Source organism: Sylvia atricapilla, chromosome 2, assembly GCF_009819655.1.
Source record: "Sylvia atricapilla isolate bSylAtr1 chromosome 2, bSylAtr1.pri, whole genome shotgun sequence".
In the NCBI taxonomy this organism is placed as follows: domain Eukaryota; kingdom Metazoa; phylum Chordata; class Aves; order Passeriformes; family Sylviidae; genus Sylvia; species Sylvia atricapilla.
In genome coordinates, this window is record NC_089141.1 from 96,521,401 (window position 1) to 96,546,911 (window position 25,511).

General features: G+C 39.6%; 1 protein-coding gene across 1 annotated transcript; it reads left to right on the top strand.

Moving 5' to 3' along the window:
- The first annotated feature begins 906 nt into the window (after positions 1–906).
- Positions 907–21,423, top strand: MSL3 (MSL complex subunit 3). The gene is made up of 13 exons (XM_066313865.1): positions 907–1,036; positions 2,920–3,002; positions 3,544–3,639; positions 4,191–4,291; positions 5,175–5,266; positions 5,963–6,085; positions 6,545–6,705; positions 8,633–8,791; positions 9,061–9,323; positions 9,704–9,813; positions 10,004–10,103; positions 10,563–10,647; positions 20,507–21,423. Exons 1-13 carry the CDS (start codon positions 938–940, stop codon positions 20,604–20,606), a joined length of 1,572 nt encoding a protein of 523 aa, XP_066169962.1. The 5' UTR covers positions 907–937; the 3' UTR covers positions 20,607–21,423.
- Positions 21,424–25,511: the final 4,088 nt, after the last annotated feature.

The window sequence follows — 25,511 nt, forward strand, 5'->3', positions numbered from 1 at the left end:
TTCCACAAGGCTGGCTAAGCCCAGGCCTCCCAACCCTGTTATGGTCTTGAGTAAATAAGAAATCCAGAACTGGCACAAAAACTGCAACAGCCTGAGGGGGCATCTAATAACATCGTGTGGGAAACTGCAGTGTTCCTCTGGCTGAACCCCGTGAGGTCCCTTCCAGGCATCAGTCAGCATAAACTGGCAAGAAAGCTGTGTATTGATTTTGATTATCTGCACTGTATGTGTGCTCATAGAATATGAAATTAAACAGTGGATTAGGTTTCTGGTGCCAAAACCCTGTTTATTTCTCTTTTTATTTTCCTAAAGGAAGGCTGAAAGAACGACAGAGGGGAAAAACAAACCTTACGGGAGGTTACAATGTACACAAACCCATCTTGGCAGTAGGGGCCGTTCACTCTCTCAGCAGAGAACACGGGAAAGAGAGTAAAGAATGGGAGTGTCTGCCGATGCTTAGGGGAAGCAGCAGCAGAGAGAAGGGCAGCTGTCGTTCTCGGAGTGCACTTAACCCTCGCCCGCACCCGGCTCCGGCGGCGGGCACAGGTCCAGCGCACGCCCGGCTCCCCCGGCGCTGGGGCACGGCCGCCACGGCCGGGAGCTCTCGGCTCCTGCGGGGACTGTCCCTCCGCCCGGCGGGACGCGTCCCCCGCGCCGCCGCCGCCCCTCCCGCCGCCGGCTCCCGCATCCCGTGCCGCGCACCCCGCGTGACCGGCGGGGCGGGCACGGCAGGCACGGGCGGGCAGCTCATCCCGCACTGCCCGGGGCCGAACGCCGCTCCCCCGCAGAGGGCAGGGGAAGCCGGGCGCTGCATCCCCGCTCGGTCCCGGCCGCCCGCCCCCGCCGGAGGAGCCGGGGGCGGGGCGGGGCCGGGCCGTCCGCGGCGCCTCCCCGCGGGAGCGGGCGGGGCTCCTCTCCTTTGCGCCATGATGAACAAATGACCTCGCGGGGAATGAAATTTAAGTTCCACCGGGGAGAGAGAGTTCTCTGCTTCGAGCCCGACCCCACCAAAGCCAAAGTGCTCTATGATGCCAAGGTGACCGGCCGCGCGCGCTCCTGCCTCCCCCTCCCGCGTCTCCGCGGGCGGGAGTGCGCGGGGCGGGGCCGGCGCGCGGCCCGCCCGCTCCCGTTACGGCTCCTGCTCTCCCGTTACCGCTCCCGCCGGGCGCTGCGCGCGCCCCCGGGCGGGAGGCGGCTCGGGCGGCGGCTGTGGGCCCGGCCGGGGAGGCGGCGCGGGGAGGCGGCTCCGCCGGCAGCCGCACTTGTTGCGGGAAACGGGCGCCGGCCCGAGAGGGGGGAGCGGGCGGGGAGGCCGCGGGGCGGGCGCCGCCGCGGGACGAGGAGACGAAGGGAGGCGGTGCCGTCCCCGCCGGGCCCGTCCTCCCTCCGTTATCGCTCCCTGCGGGCGGCTCAGGCCGGTACCCGGTGGGGCTCAGCTCTCTCCCCGCTCCACGGGAGCCCGGGGTGCGCGTAGCCGCTGTTGGCGAGCCTGCGGGCCTTCCCCGCGCCGGGGAGCGGAGGCCATGGGGCCCGCGCTCCCGGGGCCGGCCTGTCGCGGCAGGTAGACGGCGGAGCCGCCGGGCGCCTCTGCAAGTGTCGGACGCGCTCCCCGCCTTCTCTGCTCAACACCTGCAAAGTAATTCTGAAGTCTTACTGTCACCCCTGCAGTTTTGTAGCCTAGCTGGATTTACTTCCCCTCAGGCTTTCCCACGCTTACTGCCTGCCCTTCTGCGTTTCAGAAAGGTTTAAACACTACCGCTGGTGCAGGAGCGTACGGAAGTAGGATAAGGTGCAGGGCCGTAGGTGTTGCGCTAAGAGGTGACTGCCTCAATTGGGGCCTTACCTAAGGCCTTACTGTTACCCCTAAGAGTAATGATAGAGCTTTATGTAAATACAGTGCTGTTTTAGGGTATCAGTAGTTTAGATTAACACAAGATTAGTTTTCAATCCTAAATCATCTGTGTCCTACTGGGAAACAGAGTTCTGGGATTTTTTGTGTTACAGAGAGGGATAAAAAAAGGAACTGTTGTGACTGGATTCTTGATAAAATTAGTACTTTTTGCTGCTGGTTTGCTAGTTGTGCTTCTGTGTGTTTCTCAAAAATCTTTGATTAAGAATGCCACTGTCCTGTAGTAATTTGGGCTGCCTTTTTTTGTTTTTACACTTACTTTTATGTCCTAACAACCTGGCAGCTATATTTGCTACGCCTCTAAACTTATAAACTGAGTACAAAAATGTATAATACCTTTTCTTCTTTACAGTCAAGTACCCTAAACAGCATAACTGTCTGTGAATTCATCAATAGTTCTTAAATTCTGGACTCCCAAATTAAAACATCACCGTAGCCTAAGTACTGATATATGGTCTGTTGAAAGGCACTCAGGTGCAGGCACCACGTCTTTTTTTCTGAGGTGCAGGCCCTTTCCGACTGGCCATTGAACGCTCCTGAAAACAGAAGAAAGCAAAGGTTGAGATATTCCCAAAACCTGTTAATGTTTTCTGGCTGAGAGTCTGTGGTGTTCAACAGAGCAGTATTTCTGAAGTTTATGTATCGAGAACTGTGTTTCCTGCTTAGAGGGTTTGAGGAGACAGCACAGTGGAGAAGAGTGTATCCCAAATCTGCGTATCCATACTGTGCTACTGCACTGTTTGATGTCTCCCTTTGTCTGTCTTGAAAGCATGGGGCATTTGAGGCTAGGACAAAGATGGTGAGCAGTCTGCAATGTTAAGAGTAATCAGCAAGAAAGCTAGGTTTTCTTATCACTTAATATAATCCTTCTGTTCATGTCAATATTAACTGGCAAAATAACAAGTCTGTTTAATTTTCTTTTCTTTCTTTCTTTGTACATAAACTTTCTAAATACCTAAAGGCTTACTTTTTTTCAAGTGTTAATATGTACCATTCAATATTTGTTTCAGATTGTTGATATTGTTGTTGGAAAAGATGAGAAAGGCAGAAAGATTCCAGAATATCTGATCCATTTTAACGGTTGGAACAGAAGGTAAGAAACTATATGTGTTGTTTCAGTTTTTCCATTTCTTCTATTTTATTCTGCAGAGACAGGCTTTGCACAGAATATGAAAGGACCAGTGTTTGTAAGAGTATTTTTGTTTTTGTGAATGCTTTTAATATACTTGCTCATGTTCACATTGGTCATATCCATAAATTTCAGTGAATCAATTTGATAGACATGAGTTTAAACTTTATGAGATGTCTGTCTGTGGCATATACTTGTGGCACCTAATTTTCCATCAGTGAATATTTATGCTTTGTTAAATCGTGCTCTACATTGTTTGATTATCAAGGCCACTAGATGAGTGCAGTGTCTTGACTGTGACTGATGATACATGTCAGTGCTAGAAATGCTGTTGTGGGTGAAGTCAAAGCTTGAGGGATTTTAAGTGGCAACATGAGAGCTGAAGCCATGTGAACAGAGAAGAGTGCAAAGTGTACTTTAATATACTAAAGTTCTTTAATTCATTGGTAATAATGAGTGGCATATATTCATACTCATTTTTTATTTTCTTTTGACCTGTCTTTAGCTGGGATAGGTGGGCAGCTGAAGATCATGTTCTTCGGGATACAGACGAAAACCGCAGATTACAGCGTAAATTGGCACGGAAGGCTGTGGCTCGCATGTAAGCAGTCCTTTTGGCCTCAAAATGAATGAGAGTCATTTTCACACAGATACATCCAGGTGCCTACAACTGAGCTTGGTGTCTGAGCTCATGCTGTAGGTGGTAGATACATACATAATACAGCCAGTGCATTCTAGAGAGCTACTGTAAGCCAGAGATGGTGAATTGATATTAGCACTCTAAAAGACTAACAACTCAATAACTGTGTTATTCTTAACTATTGCTGTGAAATGCATGTGTATTAGATCTGCCTCTTCCAAAGAAATGTACTTGCAAAATACTTTAGGAAAACCTGAAGTATTTTTGAGCCAAAGGCAATTAATATTGGTTGGCCATGGCTTGAGGATCTGCTTGTGAGCATGAATATGAGGTAATGTACAGACATTAGGGTATCCACTCTCAAATAAGCTTTGTCCAAATGATTTCAACATTAATTAATGAAAATAACGCAAACATAGGTTTCCTGTGCATTTGCACATAATTGAATTAGCTAGGATAAATGAATGACATAATATTACTCAAATGTCAGTGAATCATTTGATATTCTGTAGGAGAAGAAAGGGAAGAAAGAAGAGACGTTGCAGGTTGCCTGGTGTTGACTCTGTGTTAAAAAGCCTTCCTGCTGAAGAAAATGATGAGAGTAGCGAAAACTGTGAGCTTGTTTTCATCCTTTGGTAACTGGTGGGACACCTTGACCTGGGGGAGAAGTGCATGGTATCACTTGCCATGAGAGTATTACGGTCCTATCTGAAATATACAAAGGCGGCCATATGAGGAGTGAGAACTAATCCTCTGTTAAGTTGGAATATCTGTTTTCTTCATGTATTCCAGAGGCTTCTCCTTGCATCTCTTCTTCTCAGCTATTCTAATCAGGATTTCAGAGCTTAATGCTGTTTTCTTTAGTGTAGTATTAATAGGTGTGAGAAGCCCTCAGTTTTCTTTGTTTTATGGTAGGAAACACAACATTTCCCTGCTAGTGTTAGTGTATTTTTGAGGGCAATAAGATTATTTTTCTCCCAGTCTACCTCACGCAAAGGTTGGTTTCTTGTCAGCTGATTGGCTGATTTCCTTGCAAGCCAGATCTTTTATTTCCTGCATTTTCCTTTGTGACTAGAAAGCCAGCAGGAACATTGGCTGGCACTTAACTTTACCATTCTGGGAACAGTTACTGCACAGATTCATGCCTTTTGATTGAATGAATTATATGAATAATCCCCTCTGCAGAACTGAAGTCTGATAAAAGTGCCGATGCTCAGGAATGTAGGGAGCCTTTAAAAGTGAGTGTTTTTCAGCTAGAGGGGATGCAAGAATGCTTCCTATAAACTCATCTTACATGATTAAAACATTTGTAGTGGGCTGTAAATACGGCATGTTTAATTCAATTAGAATTATTCATCCTGATTAAATGTAAGAAGCAAATTGTGGTTTTTTAGTGGGTTGGGTTTTTTGGGGTTTGGGGGTTTTTTGCTTTGAAAAAACAATTGGTCATAACCTCTGCAATGTAATAATAAAAATGTGAAATCTCTTTTATGCAGCTATAAGTAGTTCTTCTTCTGATGACAGTGATGAAGGAACAGATGAAGAAATAAAAAGTGAAGAAAGTGACATAGATGAGAGGACAGAAATGGTATTTTTTGTGCTCCTTAAGTTACTAGAATTTAAAAATCTGTACTCAAAACTGGAAAAAGCAAAGTAGATGAAATATAGGCCACAGCTGATAATTTATCTAGAATTAAAAGCATAATTTTGTTATTTCTGGTGTTTACTGTGGTTGAGGTTTTGAAAATTATACAATGTCATTTTCTTATGGAACTATATGATATAATGCTAACAGTACAGATTTGTTTCTTTTCCTCTCGTTCTACACAAAAGGCTTCTGTAGAGAAAATGTAGGATACTAGATTTTCCACTTTTGTGGGTGCTGTAAAAATGTACTTGTCTATGCAGGTTGGACAAAGCAGGATGTTTGTCTTGTATTTTACTGTGAGACAGGCATGTCAGCCATGGTCTTCAGTTAAAATGTTGAGAGGATTGTTTTCAAGAAAAAAACAATTTATTTTTCTATAGTAAATAGTTGATCTGAAGATGTGTAGAATTTAGTTACTGCAGTGTGGGTGGTCTGAAGCAGCAACACCTAACAAATGTCTGGTTTTTTAGTTAAATACTTAAGAGAACAATTTTTTTTAACTTTTTTTTTTTTTTTTAATTTACTGAAGATGCTTTCAAGAGCAGTAATGTTAAATAGTTTACATAAAGGCTATTATCCACTACTGAAGTTCTTTTTTCACAACCAATATATATTTTTTTTCACTAATCGTTGTAGAAAGAAGAACAAGACACTCACACAAAAAGGGACATGGAAGAAAGAGCAATAAGCATAGAAATTCCTGAAGTCTTGAAAAAGAAGCTTGAGGAAGACTGCTACTATATTAATAGAAGAAAAAGGGTATGAAATAAAATTTGGGACTCTATTGTGCATGGGCTTGTGAGGAGGATGTCAAAAGTACTTTTTGTTTATATAGCTCCTGGAGGTTTTTAACTTCACCTTTTTAGCTTCATGTTGAGCTCAGATTGGGCAAGGAAGAATACAAGGAGTGTAGGAAGTAGACTTCTCCATAGCTATAACAGTGGCTTGTCATATTTATCAATGGAGTCTTGGTACTTGTTGTGCTTTAGAATGCAGATTGCTTTTGAAAGCTGGAAATACAGCAGACTTGTTAATCTGACCATGTTTCTTGTTTCTCCTGATGTTGATGAAAAATGCAGTTTAAGGTTTGAAATTACACGATCCTGAATTTGCTTTATGCACTAGACATTTACTAAATTACAATTACAAGCTCCTATTCTAACTTGGTGTATTTACTTACTGTTTTTATAGGACATTAATTTGTTGTTTCTTTTTCAGCTAGTGAAGCTTCCTTGCCAGACAAATATAATAACCATCCTGGAGTCATATGTAAAACATTTTGCAATCAATGCTGCTTTTTCAGCCAATGAAAGGTCTCGGCACCATCAGATGACTCCACATGCTAATATGAATCTTCATTATGTGCCACCAGAGAAGAAGTAAGTAATCTTTAGTCCACTGTTATTGTCACAAGAAGAATGACCTTGCATTCTGTGTTCTGTTTTATGGCTGTTCACTTCTGTGAGCTTATACCATAATGTGTATCTATTTCCAGGGTTGAAAGTATTTGACAGATAACTATAGTAGAGTACCACTGATAATTTGTTTATCAGTGAGAGACCCCCTATACTCTGAAAAGTTATTATGCAAAAGTATAAATATCTTGTTTTATCATGTAAGTTCCTATAAATATTGAGACCTGTTTGGAAGAATGTGTTGCTCTTGTCAATGTGAAGAATTTCATGTCTGGTATAAGAATAGCCTGCTTAGATAAGCTTGAACAGGTTCAAGGTTTAAAAAGGATAAAAAATTAATACAAACACTTAAAAAGAATTCCAAGTGCAAGTTGTTTGTTTGTTTTAAATGGACATATGATCTTAAATCCTAGAGTCAGTATGTAGGGAAACTGTCATAACACAAATCTTGATTCGTTGAAATTGATGGTGTCTTAGTCTGTTTTCTCAGTTGAGCTGTGTGTTCTACTATGTTACAAATGCATTAGTCATGCATGTTTACAGTGTGGTAGTTTTTGATTGTTTGGGGGATTTTTTTCTCTTAAAGATTTTTGGTATTAGATGAGACTGCTTCTAGGTACAATGGGGTGAAATTTTGGTATTTTATCAAAGAGAAATCCTGACTTGTGTTAGGGTTCTATTTCAATGGTGTGTAATTATGCTATTCCTTGCAATATTTTAGCCTGTGTGAGTGTCTAGTTTTATGTTTATATCAATTTATTCCTTGACAGATTGACACTTTTCCTTCTTTGTAGTATACTCCCAATCGAAAGGTTGGATGAAATATCAGAAATATGAACAGAAGGTCTTACACACATTATGATTTGTACAGGTTTATGTTTAAGTAACTTCCTCAATACAAACAGAGCTTAGCAAAAAAAAAAAAAGGTGTAGTTTCAGTGATCATTAAGAAGGAGAGATTCAGCTGCCATTCTCATTGTATTTCCCTTACTGCTCTAACACTGAAGGTTATTGACTTTCTTGGATTTATAGAATTTCTGCACATGATTGCTGAATTGGTCCCCTGGCTCAATTCATGTGTAGTAGTTTTAGTAGCTGGTATGAAATATTGGAGGTTTGGAATTTCTAACATGGATCATTTTGGCAGAATCAAATTCTGTTACCATACACATACGAGCACTTGAAACCTGAGAGGGGAATACCTCCACTGAGGTGAGAGGTGTTGCAGGTGTGCTGCACTCTGTGTTCTTGGTTGTACTTGTAATAGCTCATGTACTCATCACCTAACATTGTCAGTCTTTTACACAGACCTGACATTCAAATTCCTGGTAGTCTCCAAATGTAGTGCTCTGATTACCAGGGCAGAACCATTGGAAACTGCTCTCCAGTGCAAATGTGTCTGTTTTTGTTGGTTCACTAGATATCACCTGAGCACAGCCTTAATTGTGTGTTAGTGGCTATAGGTCAAATTTTGCTTATGCCTTTTAGACAGAGATTCAGTCTGTTGAGTACTTACTTTTTCTGGTAGATGCTTTTTTTTTTCAGTATAGTGAACTTGGAAAACCAAAGTAATGTTTATCTGAAAAATATCTGACTAACTTTACTTATTCTATAGTAGATATTATTTGTTTAGTGAATAGTAATACAACAGAACAGTTGTGTGACTTTGTTTGAGGTTATGAACCAGACCTTTTAAAAGATTTGTGTTTCTGAAGTTAACAAAAGCAATTGCCATCTTTTTAAGTGTGCTTTTAATCACCTATCATTACTCAGTGATTGAATCAGCATATTGTAGTTATGATGCTAATGGACTGTATTAAAGAGCGATTTTGTGCAACTGTGCTGAAAAATTTTGTCATCCAACTTTGAAATTCTTTTTTTTCCCCTGTAGTGTCGAGCTTTGTAAAGAGATGGTGGATGGGCTGAGAATAACCTTTGACTTCACACTTCCCTTAATTTTGCTCTATCCTTATGAACAAGCTCAGTTTAAGAAGGTGACTTCATCAAAATTCTTTCTTCCTATCAAAGAAAACTCAACAAATACTAACAGGTAGGTCAGATATAAAAAGTTTAATACTGCTTATCTCAAATGGTAGGAGAATATGATATTCATGGGTTTTAACTTTAATTTGAAGAAAAGCATACTTCTGGAAAACAGTGTTTAATAGCCCTCATCACTTTAATAGTTATTGGGAGGAGACTGTCTTACCTGAATAAGTGTTCAATAAGATTTGTGAAACTAGAAGGATTTCATTTGTGGGCCTTCAGTGGGTAGAGTCCTGATCTCTTCAATTCTGTAAAGTTGCCTTAATTTCCTAGAAATCAGGAGGAGCTGTCCCCCAGCCCTCCTCTGCTGAATCCGCCCACGCCTCAGTCCACGGACAGCCAGCCCACCACCGGGGAGCCGGCCACGCCCAAGCGGCGCAAAGCCGAGCCCGAGATCCTGCAGTCACTGAGGCGCTCCACACGCCACAGCTCCAACTGCGACCGGCTGTCGGAGAGCAGCGCGTCCCCGCAGCCCAAACGGCGGCACCTCGACACCCCCGCCTCCATGCCAAAGCTCTTCCTGCACCTGGAGAAAAGTAGGTTCTTCTCGCTGCGTCCTTGGTCTAAACAAAGTGTAGAGTTCCGTTCTTTTTTGTATGCTGCGTGGACTGTGAACTGAGTGGTAGACGTGGGGTGTCATTACTTTTCATATCAATTCTTTAACTCTGAGGCCTAATTACAAAAGAGAGAAATACAAAGCAATATTTTCAGTGCTTTGGTATATTTTTCCGCAGAATGCAATGAGCTGGTTTTCTGAGAGTGTATTTTAGGATAGCCTTTATTGAATTTCCGTGTTTAAGACTTGAAACATTTTAGCAGCAGGCCTTAGATGCCTTTAATGACTTACAGTTTCAAGTGGTAGTTTACAAGTAGTAAAATTTTTCTTATTTCCTTTGTTTTTCCTTTTGTTTTGAAGAAACTCCTGTCCACAGCGGGTCGTCTTCACCTATAACTTTGACTCCTAGCAAAGAAGGGAGCACGGTGTTTACTGGCTTTGAAGGCAGAAGAAACAATGAATTGAACGAGGTAACAGATTTTGATGTTGCTGTCCTAGATTCAATGATTAAAAGTTTTGTGGACCTCAGAGTAGGGCTGTGTAAGAAAAGATTTTGTTGGTATTACTTATTTCATCTTTGAATTTCAAGTTCTGTACAGACTAAATTATTTATGATGTTATGAAGTTTTTATAACCAGTATTTTCGTATTTTATGTGTAGGTTTTGTCCTGGAAATTGATGCCAGAGAATTATCCACCAAGTGATCAACCACCACCTCCCTCTTATATCTATGGATCTCAACATTTGCTGAGGATGTTTGGTAAACTGATGCAAAATTCTCTGCTCTATCGAAGTTGCTTTATTTTTTTTTCCAGTGCTGATATCTGTGTGATTTTTCTGTTTGCTTTATTACATTTATTTTTTTTTTCTTGGAGGAATGTACATTTTAATCTATTTGGAGCTTTTAGGCTATTCATGGATTTGGTTATCTTTTATTGGCACTGTAAGCCCTCAATTAAGAAAAGCAAAGCAGTGTTACTTTCTGTACACTATCAAACATCGTTAAACCCAGCAGTATTCACTGTCTCAGCATGTTTCTATTTAGTAAGGCTTTGAATGATCAAAAGTAGCTTGCAAGGAAAAATGGGGTCTGTGGTGAGAAGAAATTTTTATATTCTTTTCTATATAGAATATACACAGAATATATATATTCTGGATAAAAATAATTTGAAGCTGCGTTTACAAGAAGAGGTATAAACATAATTTCTTTTATTCACAGTGAAACTACCAGAAATACTGGGGAAGATGTGCTTTCCTGAGAAAAACCTAAAGGCTTTAGTAAAACACTTTGAAATGTTTCTGAGGTAATGTGACACAATATAACACAGCAGTGTTTCTATTGTTAAGTAGATCTAAATGTCCTGCAATGGCAAAGGGGGTTTAAAATAAGATATTCATTTTCTGTAACTACAAGATTATGATAAAATTAGTATACCATTTTAACAATAGCAATTTGAGTTAAGATGAATATAAGATTTTTTTATTCTTTAATTCCAGTTGAAGGGAACCTGAATTTTCTACTTTGAATTTTCATAAAAACATTGGTATAGAACTGAACATACACAATATGTGGAAGTTTGTTGATATATAGAATAATAAGTCTGACTTGGTTAAATAGTATGTTTTATGAAGAAATGCAAAGTCTGCATTGGTATTTTTTTAGAGCATGATCATGAGAGTTTTGATGTTGTATCAATATTAGCAGCAGGAGAAGCTTGTGCTTTAGAACGTGTTTTTAATTATTGTGGTTTCTTAAGAAAAATGTCTGTCTTAACTGAGGTTGGAACAGAAAGGTTTCTCTGTGATGGAGTGCTGTGGTTTGTAGAGATACACAACTCTCTCTGACCACACTGGCTCCACCACTGGAGTCAGTAAGGTGACAGCTGCACCATGATCTGATTGGTTTGTCAGGTACTGTAATTAGTATTTCTGCATGACACTGAGGATGTGGTTAGATACTTAGTGTTGGCACTGTGGTGTGCCGTGTCAGTACACTGGAAAATAAAATTGCCGAGGAAAACTTTCAGGAGAAAGTGTTGTAGATGGTAACGGAACAGATACGGAAATTGTAATGTAAATTTGGTCAGTGACTTAAGTAGCCACTTACAGAAAGGTAATGTAGTATTACACCAGCATTAAAAAAACTTGCATTAGCGATTGGGAATGAAAGCTTTAAAATGCTTTTACTTGAATTGCTTATTGAAAATAGAAGATGTTTCCAATGTCAAAGTTTCTACAATACACAGTATTTTTCTGGGAGCAGTTAGTTGTCAAGTTTTACTGATGCCATTTTGCATCTCTTTTTGTCAGATCCTTGTTGGCATTCAAAATACCTTTAAATTAAACGGGACCGAATTAGAGCTCATTGTTTTTGCTTGAAGTAAATTTTTCTTAGGGAGCTTAACTCATTGTGAATCAGATCAGTTTTTATCAGACCATTGCCTGTTCAGATCCTTCCGTGTTGGTCAGAGCAGATCTCTGTTCTTTACTGTCTTTAATACAGTGTTTTCATATCCATTCTATGGATAAGCTTTGGTGGAGTAGAATAGACAAAAGGAGAAACATGTCCCCTTACACCCCATACAATAAAGGTTGCTTATTTGGAATGGGTTGCTTAAGGGAACTGAAATTTCTGGTGATAGTATCTATGTGTTCTACCTTCCATCTGAGCATCTCATTGAAATGTGTAGTCATCTATAAATAGAAATAAAAATCATGTTTCCGTGTCAGCATTTTTAGGGGAGATAGAACTGTGCTTTTGAGGCAAAACTCTCAGTAGTTCCCCCTTTCCATACTTTGTGTTGTGGTGGAGAGTCCTCCACATACACAACCTGCATTCCTTTTAGAAAACACTTAACCAGCAGTGTGCTTCAGTCCTTAAGGCCAGGCTACAACTAAACCAAAATGAGCCCCACGAGGCAAACATAATGTGGATATCACATATCTGTTACAATAAAATATTTGAAGGCTGTGTTTTTTTAAGTAGTTTATTTTTTTGACAGTGTCAAGAAAGCTTCAAAGTTGCAATTACTGCTGTAGGAAGTATTTGGTCTTAGGTAGCTTTGTAATAAATGCTTTGCTTAGTCTACTTTCCTTGTCAGCTATGCTACTGGCAACAGAAACCAGTGCAAATTACTAGATTTTTTTTTTTCTCAACATGTATTCGCATGGTGCTGTGAGAAGTTTTTCATCTGGGTATTTATTTCTTCGTGCTGCTTGTCATTGAAAGTGGTCAAACAATTACATTTTCTAGACACTTGTTCATGCTTGATTTTTATCACAGAAGTAGTTCTGCATTATCTTTTTCTAATTACAAGAAAACTTGAGATGACACCTCGTACTGATGCTTGGAATATAGATGTTCCCATTAGAGTGAATATAAAAACAGGTCTTTACTTGAAAGCTTTCAGGTACACAATATGGCAAAAATTGCACCTGGTATAGTAATTCTACAATTTTTATAAGGTTAGTCAATTAGTATACTTACCATATACTGTCCAATTAAAAGGTTAGTTGGTTAGGTAATAATCTCTGGGGTCCTGCCCCGCTGAAGGCAGTCCAGAGGTTTCTTTTGCCCTACTTTTTTAATATCTGGTCCAGATTTCATTTGGAAAACAGGATGCCTGTGTAGTTGGTTCTCTTCTTGGAATAAGACTAAATAGTATTTAGGAATGTGTTTATAAGGTTAGCTTATTGTTTCTAAATGCAGAGAAGAATGATAGGAAAAATACTAAAAACTGCAACAATGTTTTAGCACTATAAAAAGCTACAAATACATAAAAAATACAAAAAGCTAGAAATCTTAGGAATCAGTACTAGTTCTTCAGTTTTCCCATTCTGTCTTTTCGGGAATGAAAGGATTAATGGATGTTTATTATAAATATTTTTATCAGTTCTGGTCTGGCTTAACATTTGAACAGTAAAAACTTCCCTACAAGGTCTGTATGCATTAGGCAATAGCAGCCAGTTTACTTCACACTGCTTAATTTTTAGTTTTTTTTTAGTGAACTGGTTTTGAGTGAGAAGCTGAAGTACTCTCCTTTTCTTTATTTCTCTAACAGCAAAGGACTGATGTGTCTGCTTGCATTAATAAAATTACCCCTAAATCTTCTCTGATGTCTAGGTAGAGTAGTCCAAGCATAAGTAGTTTATGTATTCTTAAATAAAGCTTTCATGCAGTACACAACTGATTTAGTTCTTGCATAGATACTGATTAAATTTTGAATTATGATTTTGTGGCTAAAATTTACAGTTTTCCATTTTTATTATTAATCTCCTGTGGACTGAGAAACTGGGACTTATGTGATGTAATACTTTTTCTGGAAGCTTGTTGTCTTGAATTTACTTAGGACATGATAGATGCATTAAATTAGCTTTGAGATGCTGCATGGAAAATATTTTCCAGTCAGACCCTCAGACTGCTGCTAAACATGATTTTTCTCAATTTCCCAGACAACATATATTTTTAAGGAATGTTTGAAATGCATCTCTTTGACTTGTAAAGTAGAAACTCTTCAGTCTGTGCTTAGTCCAGCTTTCTGCGAGAGTGCAAAATAAAAATTTCTTTACGGAGAACGTGAAAGTTGATTTCTCAGTAACAGAATTTGCAGAAGAAGATCAGTTTCTCAAATTAAGAACAAAATTCTGAATCTTAAATTATTTATTTCTGAAATAATTTGGAGTACTTGCAGTCTAAAATAGACTCACCAGTTGGTTTCACTGAATATCACTTAGTTTGCATTTAGTCTTCAGGACCAAGCAGTGGACGCTAATACGTTAACTGGTGCTACCTGGTAATTGGACTAGTGAAAGACCCCTGATTATTTCTTTTTGCACGTTAATAGCTTTAGAGTAAGAGGAAGCACTAGCTTTAAACTAATTCCATTATTTCAGCCACTTTTGAAATAAAATGCTGCGCATGCTCTATTTTACAATTTCCTGGCATGTAAGATGCCTAACATGCCTCCAAAGATTGACTCAGTGATGATAAATGACTGGCAGAAAGGTGGCTGTTCCTGTTTTGCTGTTTCCATTAATTTGCACCCAGTCATGGCTTGGAAAACTGTTTTGGAATCAGAGGCCTCATCCCAGGTCTGTTAACCAATAGGAGCGGCTTAAAAGTTAGGAGGATACAGTATGTCTGTTTTTACAAGAGGAAGACTCATTTTCATTGAGGTAATTTCAGAGAATGTCATTTGCATTTTAGGAGAAAAGGCAAAATGAAGTGGTACAGAAAGGAATAGACAGATATTTTGACTTTGATGAAATACAAAACAATGAATAAGTGATGGAATATTTCTAAAATATTGCTTCTGAAATTTCTAATAATTTTTTTTTCAGATGAGGCCAATGTATTGGTTCAGATTATTGAGAGCTAATGGTCAAATAATTTAGTTTTGTTAAAAACTCACAGGTATTTCAAACTCAGTGTTTCCTGTAAGCTTAGATCTCTTTTTTTTCTCTGATACTCTAAAGTCTGCTTGTACCTGTTGTGCCACTCTGCTCCATGGGTAGAAAAATATTTTGATACTGTTGTGTTTTTCTGAGAAGGAAGCCAGATCAGAATGTGACCAAATTAGAGGACTGTGATAATAAAATGTGTATATACAAAGATGACAAGTTTTTTCAAGTAACCTTAAGAAATAGATCTCTGGTGCTGACATCACATTTTGAGTGTAGTAATTTTATTTCTATCTAACTGCAGCGGTGAATTATCACCACTAGTCTGTGCTAATGTACAATTATGAGAGGGTATTTGTGTCTGAGGATAAAAAATACTGAGCCTTGCACATGATTAATAGATTAGAAGACATCTTTAGTTGGGCAAAGTTGCTTTGTGATAGAGTTCCTGCTCATTGTGAGTCATTGTGACTTCAGCTGCAAAAGTGATTAAAAATCACATTCTGAAAGATGGAAAAGAATGCAATTGTGCCAGTGTTTCTTATATTGTACTATTAACTGATTGATATTGTTGAATTATACTGGGTTTTTTTTCTCTTTAAGTTTTTTGATTTAAGCAGTTACTTTGTTATGACACCCTAGAAAACTTCATGGAGTTGGAACGTAAATGTGAGAAAGTCAAGTTTCTGAGTATACATGGAGACATGGATTTAGAGTGCACAAACATGCAAAGCAACATTTTTTTCCAAGTTTTGAAATACTTTGAACTGAAGGAATTCTCTTTGCACGGTGCCATATTTTAGGGCATTACTACCATTTTGAGGGGGCTTTGCTGTATTCATTGAATGGGTAGAAAGGTAATTGCCATTTTGGGCCCTCTCAAACTTTCAGGACCTTTTGGTTGAATGCTTCTTGGTGAGTACCTGGTATTGTGCAGGTTCTTACTTTCAGTGGGCTTTGCTGGCTGCTTGTTCTGCAGAATGTGCTCACTGGTGCTTATTGTCCTTGACTAAAGTTTTGTTGCATGCCAAAAACTGTTCTTGAAACTCACCATGTAGATTACTTCTCTTCCTTCTGCTTTCCAAATCATCAGATGCCTGGGAATTTGAATTGAGAATATTGCTAGTCAATAGCTGATGTTTGCGTCATGTACCTAAATGGAGAGGCTGCCCCAAATACTTTAAAAGTGTTATGGTAGCGTTTTTAGAAGGCAGCTCTATGGACCTGTGCTGACCACAAGTGGGTCTTCATCCTCAAGGGAAACCAAGGACTCCTTCACTGAGCTCTTAGAGGAATGTTTTCCCAAAAGGTCTTTGGGAAAATTTTGTTCTCACTCAGTCTGATTCTTGGAAATGTTATATGATGGTAGCTTGGTATCGTGAGGGTTCTACACACTTTGTCTTAAACCACGAAGGAATATGATCTCAGTTTCTATATATCAATGAGAGACAAGAGTCCAGTCAACAAAACAGGCCTGTTTACTCCTTCAGTGTGGTTCTTGAGGCATGGGGTATTAAAATAAACACCAGAAATTTCAATTCACTTCTTCTGTTGACTGCAAAGGGGGCTTTGTCTTCTTTTGCCCTAAACAGCTTTCCAGATGTAGATGGGCTTATAAATTGGGGAGGGATGAGGGTCAGATGGTGGCATATGTTATTTTTGTGAACCTAAAGCCTTTTAGTTTCCAAATCCTGCATTTGAGTAGTGGTGTCAATGATGAGGTAACTTACTAATCTGCAAATGACATTTCTTTTGATGAGGTGACTCATAGAGCTAGGACCCATAATGGTCTTCTAGCAAATTTAGATAGATCATTACAGTAGCCTTTCAAACAGAATCATCTAGATCAGGTCGCTGATCTCATCAGAGCATCTGCTTACCTTTTAAAGCTCTGTAGAAGAAGTGTGTAAAGTCACCTTCCTGGAAACTTTTCCTTTGGACTCTGTCTTCTTATAGCTTAATAGCTAAGGGATTTCTGAAAACGAAGGTTTTCTTTTCTTTGTCATTTTCACCTTTCTGGGCTGTCCCTAAGTTTATTCATGTGATGGTAGCTGATGTTTAAAAGAATTTTTTTCTTCATTCAGAGACCTCTGGTAATAAGTTGTGTTGATGATGTTAAGACAAGGTACACCAGAGGATGCTCTTAAAACTCATCCTGATTCAGTGACTCTTTTTGAGTTCATGTGTTCATGATGTGTGTTAAATGGCCACCTAATGTGGGTAGTGATAATTCAGTTCTTTTTGGTAGAACTGCCTATCTAAGTCAGATGGTAGTGTGTTTGTGAGGCTGTTGCTTGCTTAAAAACACTCACACTTGAAGATCAGAACATAGCGTGAAGAATTTGTAAGTCGTTCTTTTGCCCTTGTCTCCATCCCCTCTAGACCTTTCTGAAGTGTTGCCCTTCTAGGAATCTGTGATAGGGAGGAAGTAGCTGCACGGAACCGTGTTACCTCTGTGCTCTAAGAATGAGTGTAAAGCGTGAGTTTGTTTTTGAGGATGTTCATGAAAAATGCATGCAGCCTCGATTCAGTGTGGACTGTGCATCCCAGAACTTGGTTGCTCATCAGCAGTCTCACTGTGTAGATGTATGCATATCAGCTCCATAAAAAGTATAAAAATGAAAAAGGCAATAATGCACCAGGTGACTGAATTGAGCAGATTTGTAAGTTAAAAATAATGAAACAGTTTCTGAACAGCTTGATAGCAATGTGCTTTCTGATCTATTGCTGAACATTGGCTCTGTCTGCTAATTACAGCTCCCTCTGTCTTTAAATCTTGCCTCATGACTTGCAGGTAACAGTGTAATTGATCTTGGTGCTGGTTTAGCTTGTCCAAGAGCAAGTGTCTTAGGAGTCTCCTGATATTTTCTGTGCCAGCATTCTGCACTGGGATGTCTTTTGAATAGAAAGCAGCTTCAGAAGGGGCCCTGCTCGTTGTATACGGATACAGAAGCTGCGTTCCTTTGTTACAAAGCGGGCGTGGTCTCGGGTCCCAGAGGGCGACTGGCGGCTCTGGCCCGGGAGCGTGGGGCTGGAAGGGCACTGACGGGGCGCTGCGGGACGGCTTCTGCTGGGACAGCGGCTCAGGGACGAGATCAGCTTCAAACAGAATCAGGGACGAGAACAAGGAGGGGCCCACGGGCACAGGGCTATAAACGAGACAAATAGGACGGATGTGAGGGTCAAGGGCCGGTAGGGATCGGGAAAAGTGTAGAGGGGTAAATAGGAACCGGGGGAGCCAACAGTTCCCCATTGGGGTGGGGTACTATGGCAAGACAGAGCCAGTGGGGTTCAAGGGAAGGAAGAACATTCTGGGAGGGGTGCATGCATTGTGAATGAGGACTGAACAGGGTGACATAAACTTAACAAACCAATAGAACAACGAAACGTAAGAGGTGTTAATATGTGGCAGAAAGGCCCACCGGGAGGAAGATTTTCCTCACCCTGATCTGTAGGGGTGTTTCTGCTCGGTCTCTCCATAAAATAATTTGTGTCTGCAAGCTCTGGGGTGTTTTGCTTTTCACAACTGTTACATGAAGAACAGGGAGATGTATATTTCACTGTTTGACTGTGTGTATTCTGCTTGTTCTTTTGAGCTCTAGCTGTGGCACAGCATTTCAGCTAAAATTTCTCATCTATACCAGTTGTCACTGTAGCACGCACCAAGCTGGCATGTATGACTGATGATTTAAGCAAAAGTCAAGAAATTTAAAAGAGAAAGTGAGCCTGTTTCCCATTACTTGCCATTAAAATTCTTGGGTCAGCTACTCAAATGCCCTCAGAAGTTATTTTAAAACGTGATCCCTTGTATGATCCAGCTCTTAGTACAGTGTTTTACTGAATATTATCCAAAGACACTAAGAATTTCTATAGCCCCTGTAATTTTTTAATGTCTTGGAGTCATTAATGTGTATTAATTAAGTACCACTTGTGGCTCATCTTAACTATATACAGTCTAAGTACATGCAAAGTTAGGGTTAAGTCTGTGTATGTTTTAGGCTTTTCCACACATACTTCATACCAACCCCTCATCCTGGAAAGTGATTTGTAGCTAACTAAAGTCAGAGGTCATAGCAGTTGATGACTTGGATATTTTATTAGCTTCTAAATTGCTATAATTTCAGTGTTCTTCTTTAGTGGTTTGAAACATTTTACATCAGAAACCATTTAGGCCCCTCTGTATATTGTTAATTCCCATACACAGAGCTGCTGTGAAATAGGAAGTGTGGAAGAAGTTGACAATGTGCCTTTTAAATTAACGATGGCTCCATGAAGGATTGATTTCTTCCAAAAAAATTTTTATTTCTCGCTGCTTTTTCTAGAATTAGTAGGATGTAACTAGTTATTCCTTCAGTTTAGCACTTGTTTGATGTCCGTGTTCAAGTGCAGAGAATGGGGGGGGGCTGGGAAAAATCAACTCTTTTTCATTTATCTGCAATTTTATATTGTCACCATTTTCTATGAGCTCTGAGCAATTAATATATTTCTTAATAAATTTGAAGTGTTTTATTTAGAGGCTCTTGCCAGTATTCTTTGATGATTTGGCTCCCTTTAGATCAAAGGATATCCCTAGTTCAGGCATTACAGCAGTGAGTGAGGTTGGATAAGGCCTGTAGTTTTTATGGCATTCGCCTGAACATTTTTTTTTTTTAAATTTGGATTTTCTATGTCCAAAGTATTAGCTATGCAAAACCGGTATTTTCAGCTTCCAATAGTGAAGTCATCACCCCAGCCACTGTTTCTTCAGAGAACACAGATTCTGTAAATGGTACTGTTTTCTGTTGTTACTTTTGCTTCCTACTCTTAAAACATGTAGGTAGCACTTTGCCACGTTCATTGATGCCGATCTTTAATATCCACGCATTTTTGAAGGTCTGTGGTTTTTTTTTGAAGTACAGCTTGATTGTAATCCTGCGTTTAATAACCATTTTGCCCTTTTGCCTCCATTTACCCACCCAGTGTCTTTGAAATCAAAAGAAGGAGCAGAGAGCTTATAGTCATTTTAGCTGTTTCTTACTGGTGTTTGTAGCTGCAGTGTTTATTTTCATTTTCAGTCCTAAACCAAAGAAACAGTTGTGTGTTAGCAGAGCAGGAAAACATCATAAAACATTGGGTGCTTGGCAGTTTGAATAGTACTTGCAGACCAACTTGCAGAAATATGAAATTGAGGAACTGAATTTGCGAAGGATGTGTTTTGCCGTTGAAACCCATATTTAAATCGGGTACTCCTGAAAGATGGAGACCCTAAATGCAGAGGCACATGAAACATATGAAAAATCATAGCTTTACTTGCCTTAAAAGATATAGTTTGACTTAATGGCTCCTGGGTATTTGTGTAAGATACTGACACAGTGGTAACTGAAAATACTGGTTTGGATATAAGTGAAAATGGTGTGCTGAGCACATTACTTAACAGAAGTTGCAGAAATATATCAACTTTATTTTTCCTTCTGTGCTGTTTCCTTTGAATTCTTTTTCTGAGTGTAGCTTTAACTTTTGGATTTTTTTTATTTTGTTTTGTTACTGAGCTTGCGGAATTTTTTTTAATGCTTGTTGGATTTCAGAATGATGGGGGAAGGCTGCTTCTCACTATGTGAAACGTGTGAAAAATAGGGCAAATCTTTTGTATGCCAAATTTCAAAGAGTAATAATTCTTAATTCCCAGGCTGTGTTTTGGCTGAGCTTAAAAATTAATTTGAAAATAGCTTTCCTCTTAAATGTTTCATATTCTGCTCTTTTTTTGTGTGTGTGCTTTCTTCTCAGGTTTTTAGCAGAATACCATGATGATTTCTTCCCAGAATCTGCTTATGTAGCTGCATGTGAAGCCTACTACAGTACTAAAAATCCTCGGGCAATCTACTGAAGCTATTAATAAGGATTAAAAACCTACTATACATAGCACATGACAATGCTATTCTGCTACATGGCTACAAGATGAAAAAGGAAATAAAACAACTTCTGGAGTTGAAGACGTTGGAAAATACCTTTGTGATGGTTGGATTACTTAGGAGTGGAGAACTACTTTCCAGAGATGTGTATGGACAGTGGTATGAGTCACTTAGAGGATTGGTCATAAATCTGACTCCAGATAAATGAAGAAGCCTTGTTCTGACTTTACTGCACAGGACTACACAGAGTAATAAAAAGCAAAGGAGGCAAAAGCAGATGCATTGGCAATAGGACATTTTCATGAAGATAAATCACCATGCTGTGTTTTATTGTAACTCAGCCTCTCCTGCCTGAGAAAGAAGACTTGACTAAACAGTTACATTAAGAGAATTTGTAACTGGTATCTTACGGATTGTTTTCCTCACAAATTACATTTCATTTGTGGAACTGTCATGATAGAAAGGATTGCTTAATGTAAAGGTGGCTTTGCTATTTGGCTAGTGTGGCATCTGCCTCAAAAATGACTTTGTTGCTTGAATGAAAGATGTGTTGCTGACTTTGCATTTTGCAAGGGTGTACATAAACCTTTCATGGTAGAGCTTACAAGGTCCCAAGCAGACCATACACTGCCAGGGATTCGGCATTTACCTGGCAATAAGTGATTTCCAGAGCCCTTAAGAAAAACTGATTTTCTACAAGTAAACGGGAAAGTCAGTGAAGTCATTGCAGTTTAATTGGCAAACACTTCTTTTTTTAATAAAGTTCACAGTGGCTGCTGTGTGGATGTGTGATTTTGACTGTCTAAAGCATCTTGTTTGTGCTTAATTAGTATTTTTGAGGGTGCTAAGTGTGCGTATGAGAGGTGGGAGCACTGACAACATATGGAGAGGAGCTCTTTCTGTGTCATTGGGTTTTCTTCTGCAGACTTGAAGGATGTCTCTTTAGACTGTTTAAGACACTGGCTCTGGAAATAGAAGTTCAGTGAGAACTGAGTTCCTACAAATGTGACAACACATTCAGTAGAAATTAATTGAAACATAATTCTTGTCATTGAAACCACATGCAGGACTTAGAACACTGGTCTTCAAAATCCTCAGCTGTATCAAGATAGACAAAGATTTTAAAGGCACTGAGAGAAAACAGGATTCTGGTTTACAGACTGCATTAATCACTCTCTAATCTTTCTTGATTCAGAACATTTCCACTTGTAATGCAGAACTCAAGTTTACTCACAGATTTGCAGAAACTAGTAATTTGGATGCATCATCTTTCAAGCATAAATGGCAAGCTTAGACTAAGAGGCCAGAAGAAATATAAAATTTGCTGTTGATATTCATTATTCATTGGGGTGTGCTCAAACTTTTGAACTCAAGGATTACCCAGGTTTTAGTAATGTAGGTTCTTCTTTTTAGAAAAACCTCTTATGAAGAATCTGTTGAACTCGGTTGTTAAACCAGTGTTTGGCATGGATGCATGCAGATTTGGTGATTGTTAATTCTAAAAATAGCCATTTAGCAGCAATACTCTTTTTTAAACATGCTTCTCTTGTACCAAGAAAACCCCATATTTGTAAGCTTTCATCATTCTCAAATGACAGAAGTTTTGAATCTCTAGCAGAATCCATGTACCTCAAAATTTTGCCAGGATGTTTCATTCTAGGTTTAAATGCTGTTTCTCTAAAAGACAATTCAACAAAATATGAACAAGCTGTCTAACATGAGATTAGTCTAGGAATGCTGCCTGAAACTTCAACATTAATCCTTTTTAGTGTAAGAATGCTCATGTATAATAGTGCAGATCTGGTTTTGTTCCATTTTTTGCATCTGTGAGTGTAAGACAAGTTACTAACAGAGTTTAAAACCCTATTGTGTGAGTGTTTAACTGTTGAAATGAAAATTTCTGCATCAAGGGGTTAGGAGTACTGTTGGTATTACCTTGTGGAGAAGCTCAAAAGATGTGGGGGGGAAAAATTCTGATGGTCCAATTACACTGTAGTCTTTATGTGAATGATATTGCAAATTACCTTACTCTCATAACAACCAAAAACTTCTCTCCAAAGTTGCACCCCTTTGTGCCTCTAATTGATATAACTTCCATATTTGAATATATGAATTTTTAAAATCTAGGTTTATATATTCAGTGTGCAACTTGGACATCCCCCTTTGCTGTCACTATTCATTTATGGCACTCAAAATTTTATACCTGGTTTTGTAAAAGTTTTTTTAAGCTGGAGCAGTGGGAGACACTTGCCAAAACTTGAAATAGATAGCTCAAGAGGGGCAGTTTTTACAGTCTTCAAATATATAAAGATTTACCAGAGTGGGCCCCAAAATTCACTTGGAATGCAGTGTTCAAGGTTCTTGTGACTAAGGAAGCTTGATGGTGTAGCCATACAGATGGTGTGAATCTGAAGGAACTTTTTCAATCTCCTTGGCTGATCAGATGTTTGATGGGACCCACATCCATCTGAGGTGGTGAAAGTTGCTCTTAACTGTTTGTTGTTATTTAGTTGCTCTTTGTAGAGTTATTCATACCATGTTTTCTAACCTGATGGAGTCAAAAGGGCTTGGATTAGCTGGAGGATAGGAAACCCCAACTGAAGCAGGCTATGGGAGCCTTCAGAGGAGCAAGTCTGCCAGCAGACTCAGAGACAGTTGCCTGCAGCAGAGCTGAGCTGAGGAAGCAGGTTAATGGGCAGTGGTAGTTTATACCAACATACCTGTTTGTACAAGTCACACGTGATCCCTTTCCAAGGCAGTTTTGTTTGTGTATTTCAGGAAATTATCCCAGTGCACTGGTAAGTCTCTATGCTGAAGGTGAGTCCTGCACTTCCCTTCAAGAGTGGAGTGCTCCCACAGGGTGGGTGATTTTGGTGTTGGATATTACTGTTCTTGGGAAAAGGCAGAGCAGAACAGTGTGTAGAAGCAGGTGATGCACCTGATGGGTGGGAAGAGAGCTGCCACCTGTGTGCCCAAGGTGCTTGGGCTGCACTCACAGGACTCATTTCAGTACCTGCTCGGACTTTGGCACAGGAAAAAAGTGCCTGAGGAACTTTACACGGTGCCACACGACTATGAAACTGACCTTATGTTACGTGCTTTACAAAAACAGGAAAGTTTACTGAAGAAGAATAAACAGAATATAACTTTAATATTCTTCAATTCCTGATTTTAAGCTTGGTTCTGTACCTACCATCCTTCAGGAAAAAAAGAAGAAAAACATACTGTTCTTTCAGGTGCACTGTCTAGAATTGTCATGTTGTCTTTCATTCTGCTATTGGATTTGTCAAGCTCCTTTTTCAAAGCTCAGTCTTTCATGGAGGGTCCTTTTCTCACTGAGATGACAAATGCAAATGTGACCAAGTGCTAATTAAGAATATGTTCCTTGTCCCATTCTGAAAGCAAGCTTATGCACATATTAGGGTTTCCCTTGGCACTTGGTGTGGGCTAACAGCAAATGAGTCGTCACCCATTACGTCAGGAATGTTTGATGGGAACTTATCAAACACTAGTGTAGGATAACCTTGCTCTGGATTATGCTGAAAGAAGTGTCTGCAGTCAAGGAGGAAATAAAAAGCTGATTTGAAATAAAAAGCTGTTACTGCTTCTCATGTTTCTATCATCAAAAGTGTTAGCAACACATTTGGGAAGAATGCCGAGGAGATTGTTAGGGGAGTTAAAATGTATATGTGTATATTAAATCCTTCATTTTGTGAAAATTATACATTTTCTCCACTGCCATCTTTAGCACATCTTCCAAAAATATGTATAATGGGGTGGAAATAAGCTGCTCAAGGCAGGGGAAAGGAAGGAACATTTGTTATCCTTTGCCAAGTCTCAAGTCAAGCCTTTATTCTGGTAGTTGGCTGTAGGAAAGCACAATGCTGGCAGCTCTTGGACAGAGAGGGTTGTCTTTGGGTTGGTGCATGTCTGATCACTTTTAACTTCTTGACTAATAACAGGCAGAAAGCGAATAGTGCTTCAGAGCACACAAAGGCTAGGCTAAATTCAAGGATAAATAGCCACAGCCCAAGCATGCTTTGGCTAAATGTGTTCTGGTTAAGTTCCGTGCACTGTAGAATCTTTGTGATGGCACTTAATCACATTAACAAGTCAAGATAGATACCTGTTTCGTTTTATACCTTAATACATCTCAGTGTCTTGAGGTTCCCGGGAACAACAGTTCTAGATGGTGTGTTACATTCATTGTGCATTTGACCACAATCAGTACAACCTTGATGTGTTTACACAGTCAGCTTTTCCACTTGCATATGAAACAACGAATTTGGAGGGATTTTCTGCTTTTTGTGTAGCTGCATGCTTTTTCTGCATGAAGTTATTGAATACAGGCACTACACTGCTGGAGTCAGAGGTAGAAACACTACAGTATTTCTGTCTCAGTTTTTGGTGCTTTTTACTTCAATGGCAACACCCCCTCCCCCCATCTCCTAAACCAAAGTTTGGAAGGTATATGGCTTGAGGAAAATGTTATCAGCAATGACTGAGTGGCAGATGTGGATGCTTACTAAGATCTAACTCAATGCATTCTTCCTTTTGCATGCATTATGTATTTTCCCCATCTAACTCACATAGCAGATGACTTTTTTTGCATTAAGGGTAAAGATTATAGCAAGCTGAATAAAATGAGTGAAATATAAACTTGTGCTCAAAGATGAAAAGAAATCTGTCTTAAAAAAAGAAATGAGGGGGAAAATGAAGTGCACGTTGTTCCTGCTGTCTGTCAGTTGGGAGTGGTTGCTTAGATCATGTGAGCTGGGCAACAGCGTGAAGAGAATGAACAATGCTCAGATGCAAATTGATAAATCCCACCACTAATACAGACCTTTAAAAATGCATTCCATGGAATGGAGTCGTTTCTC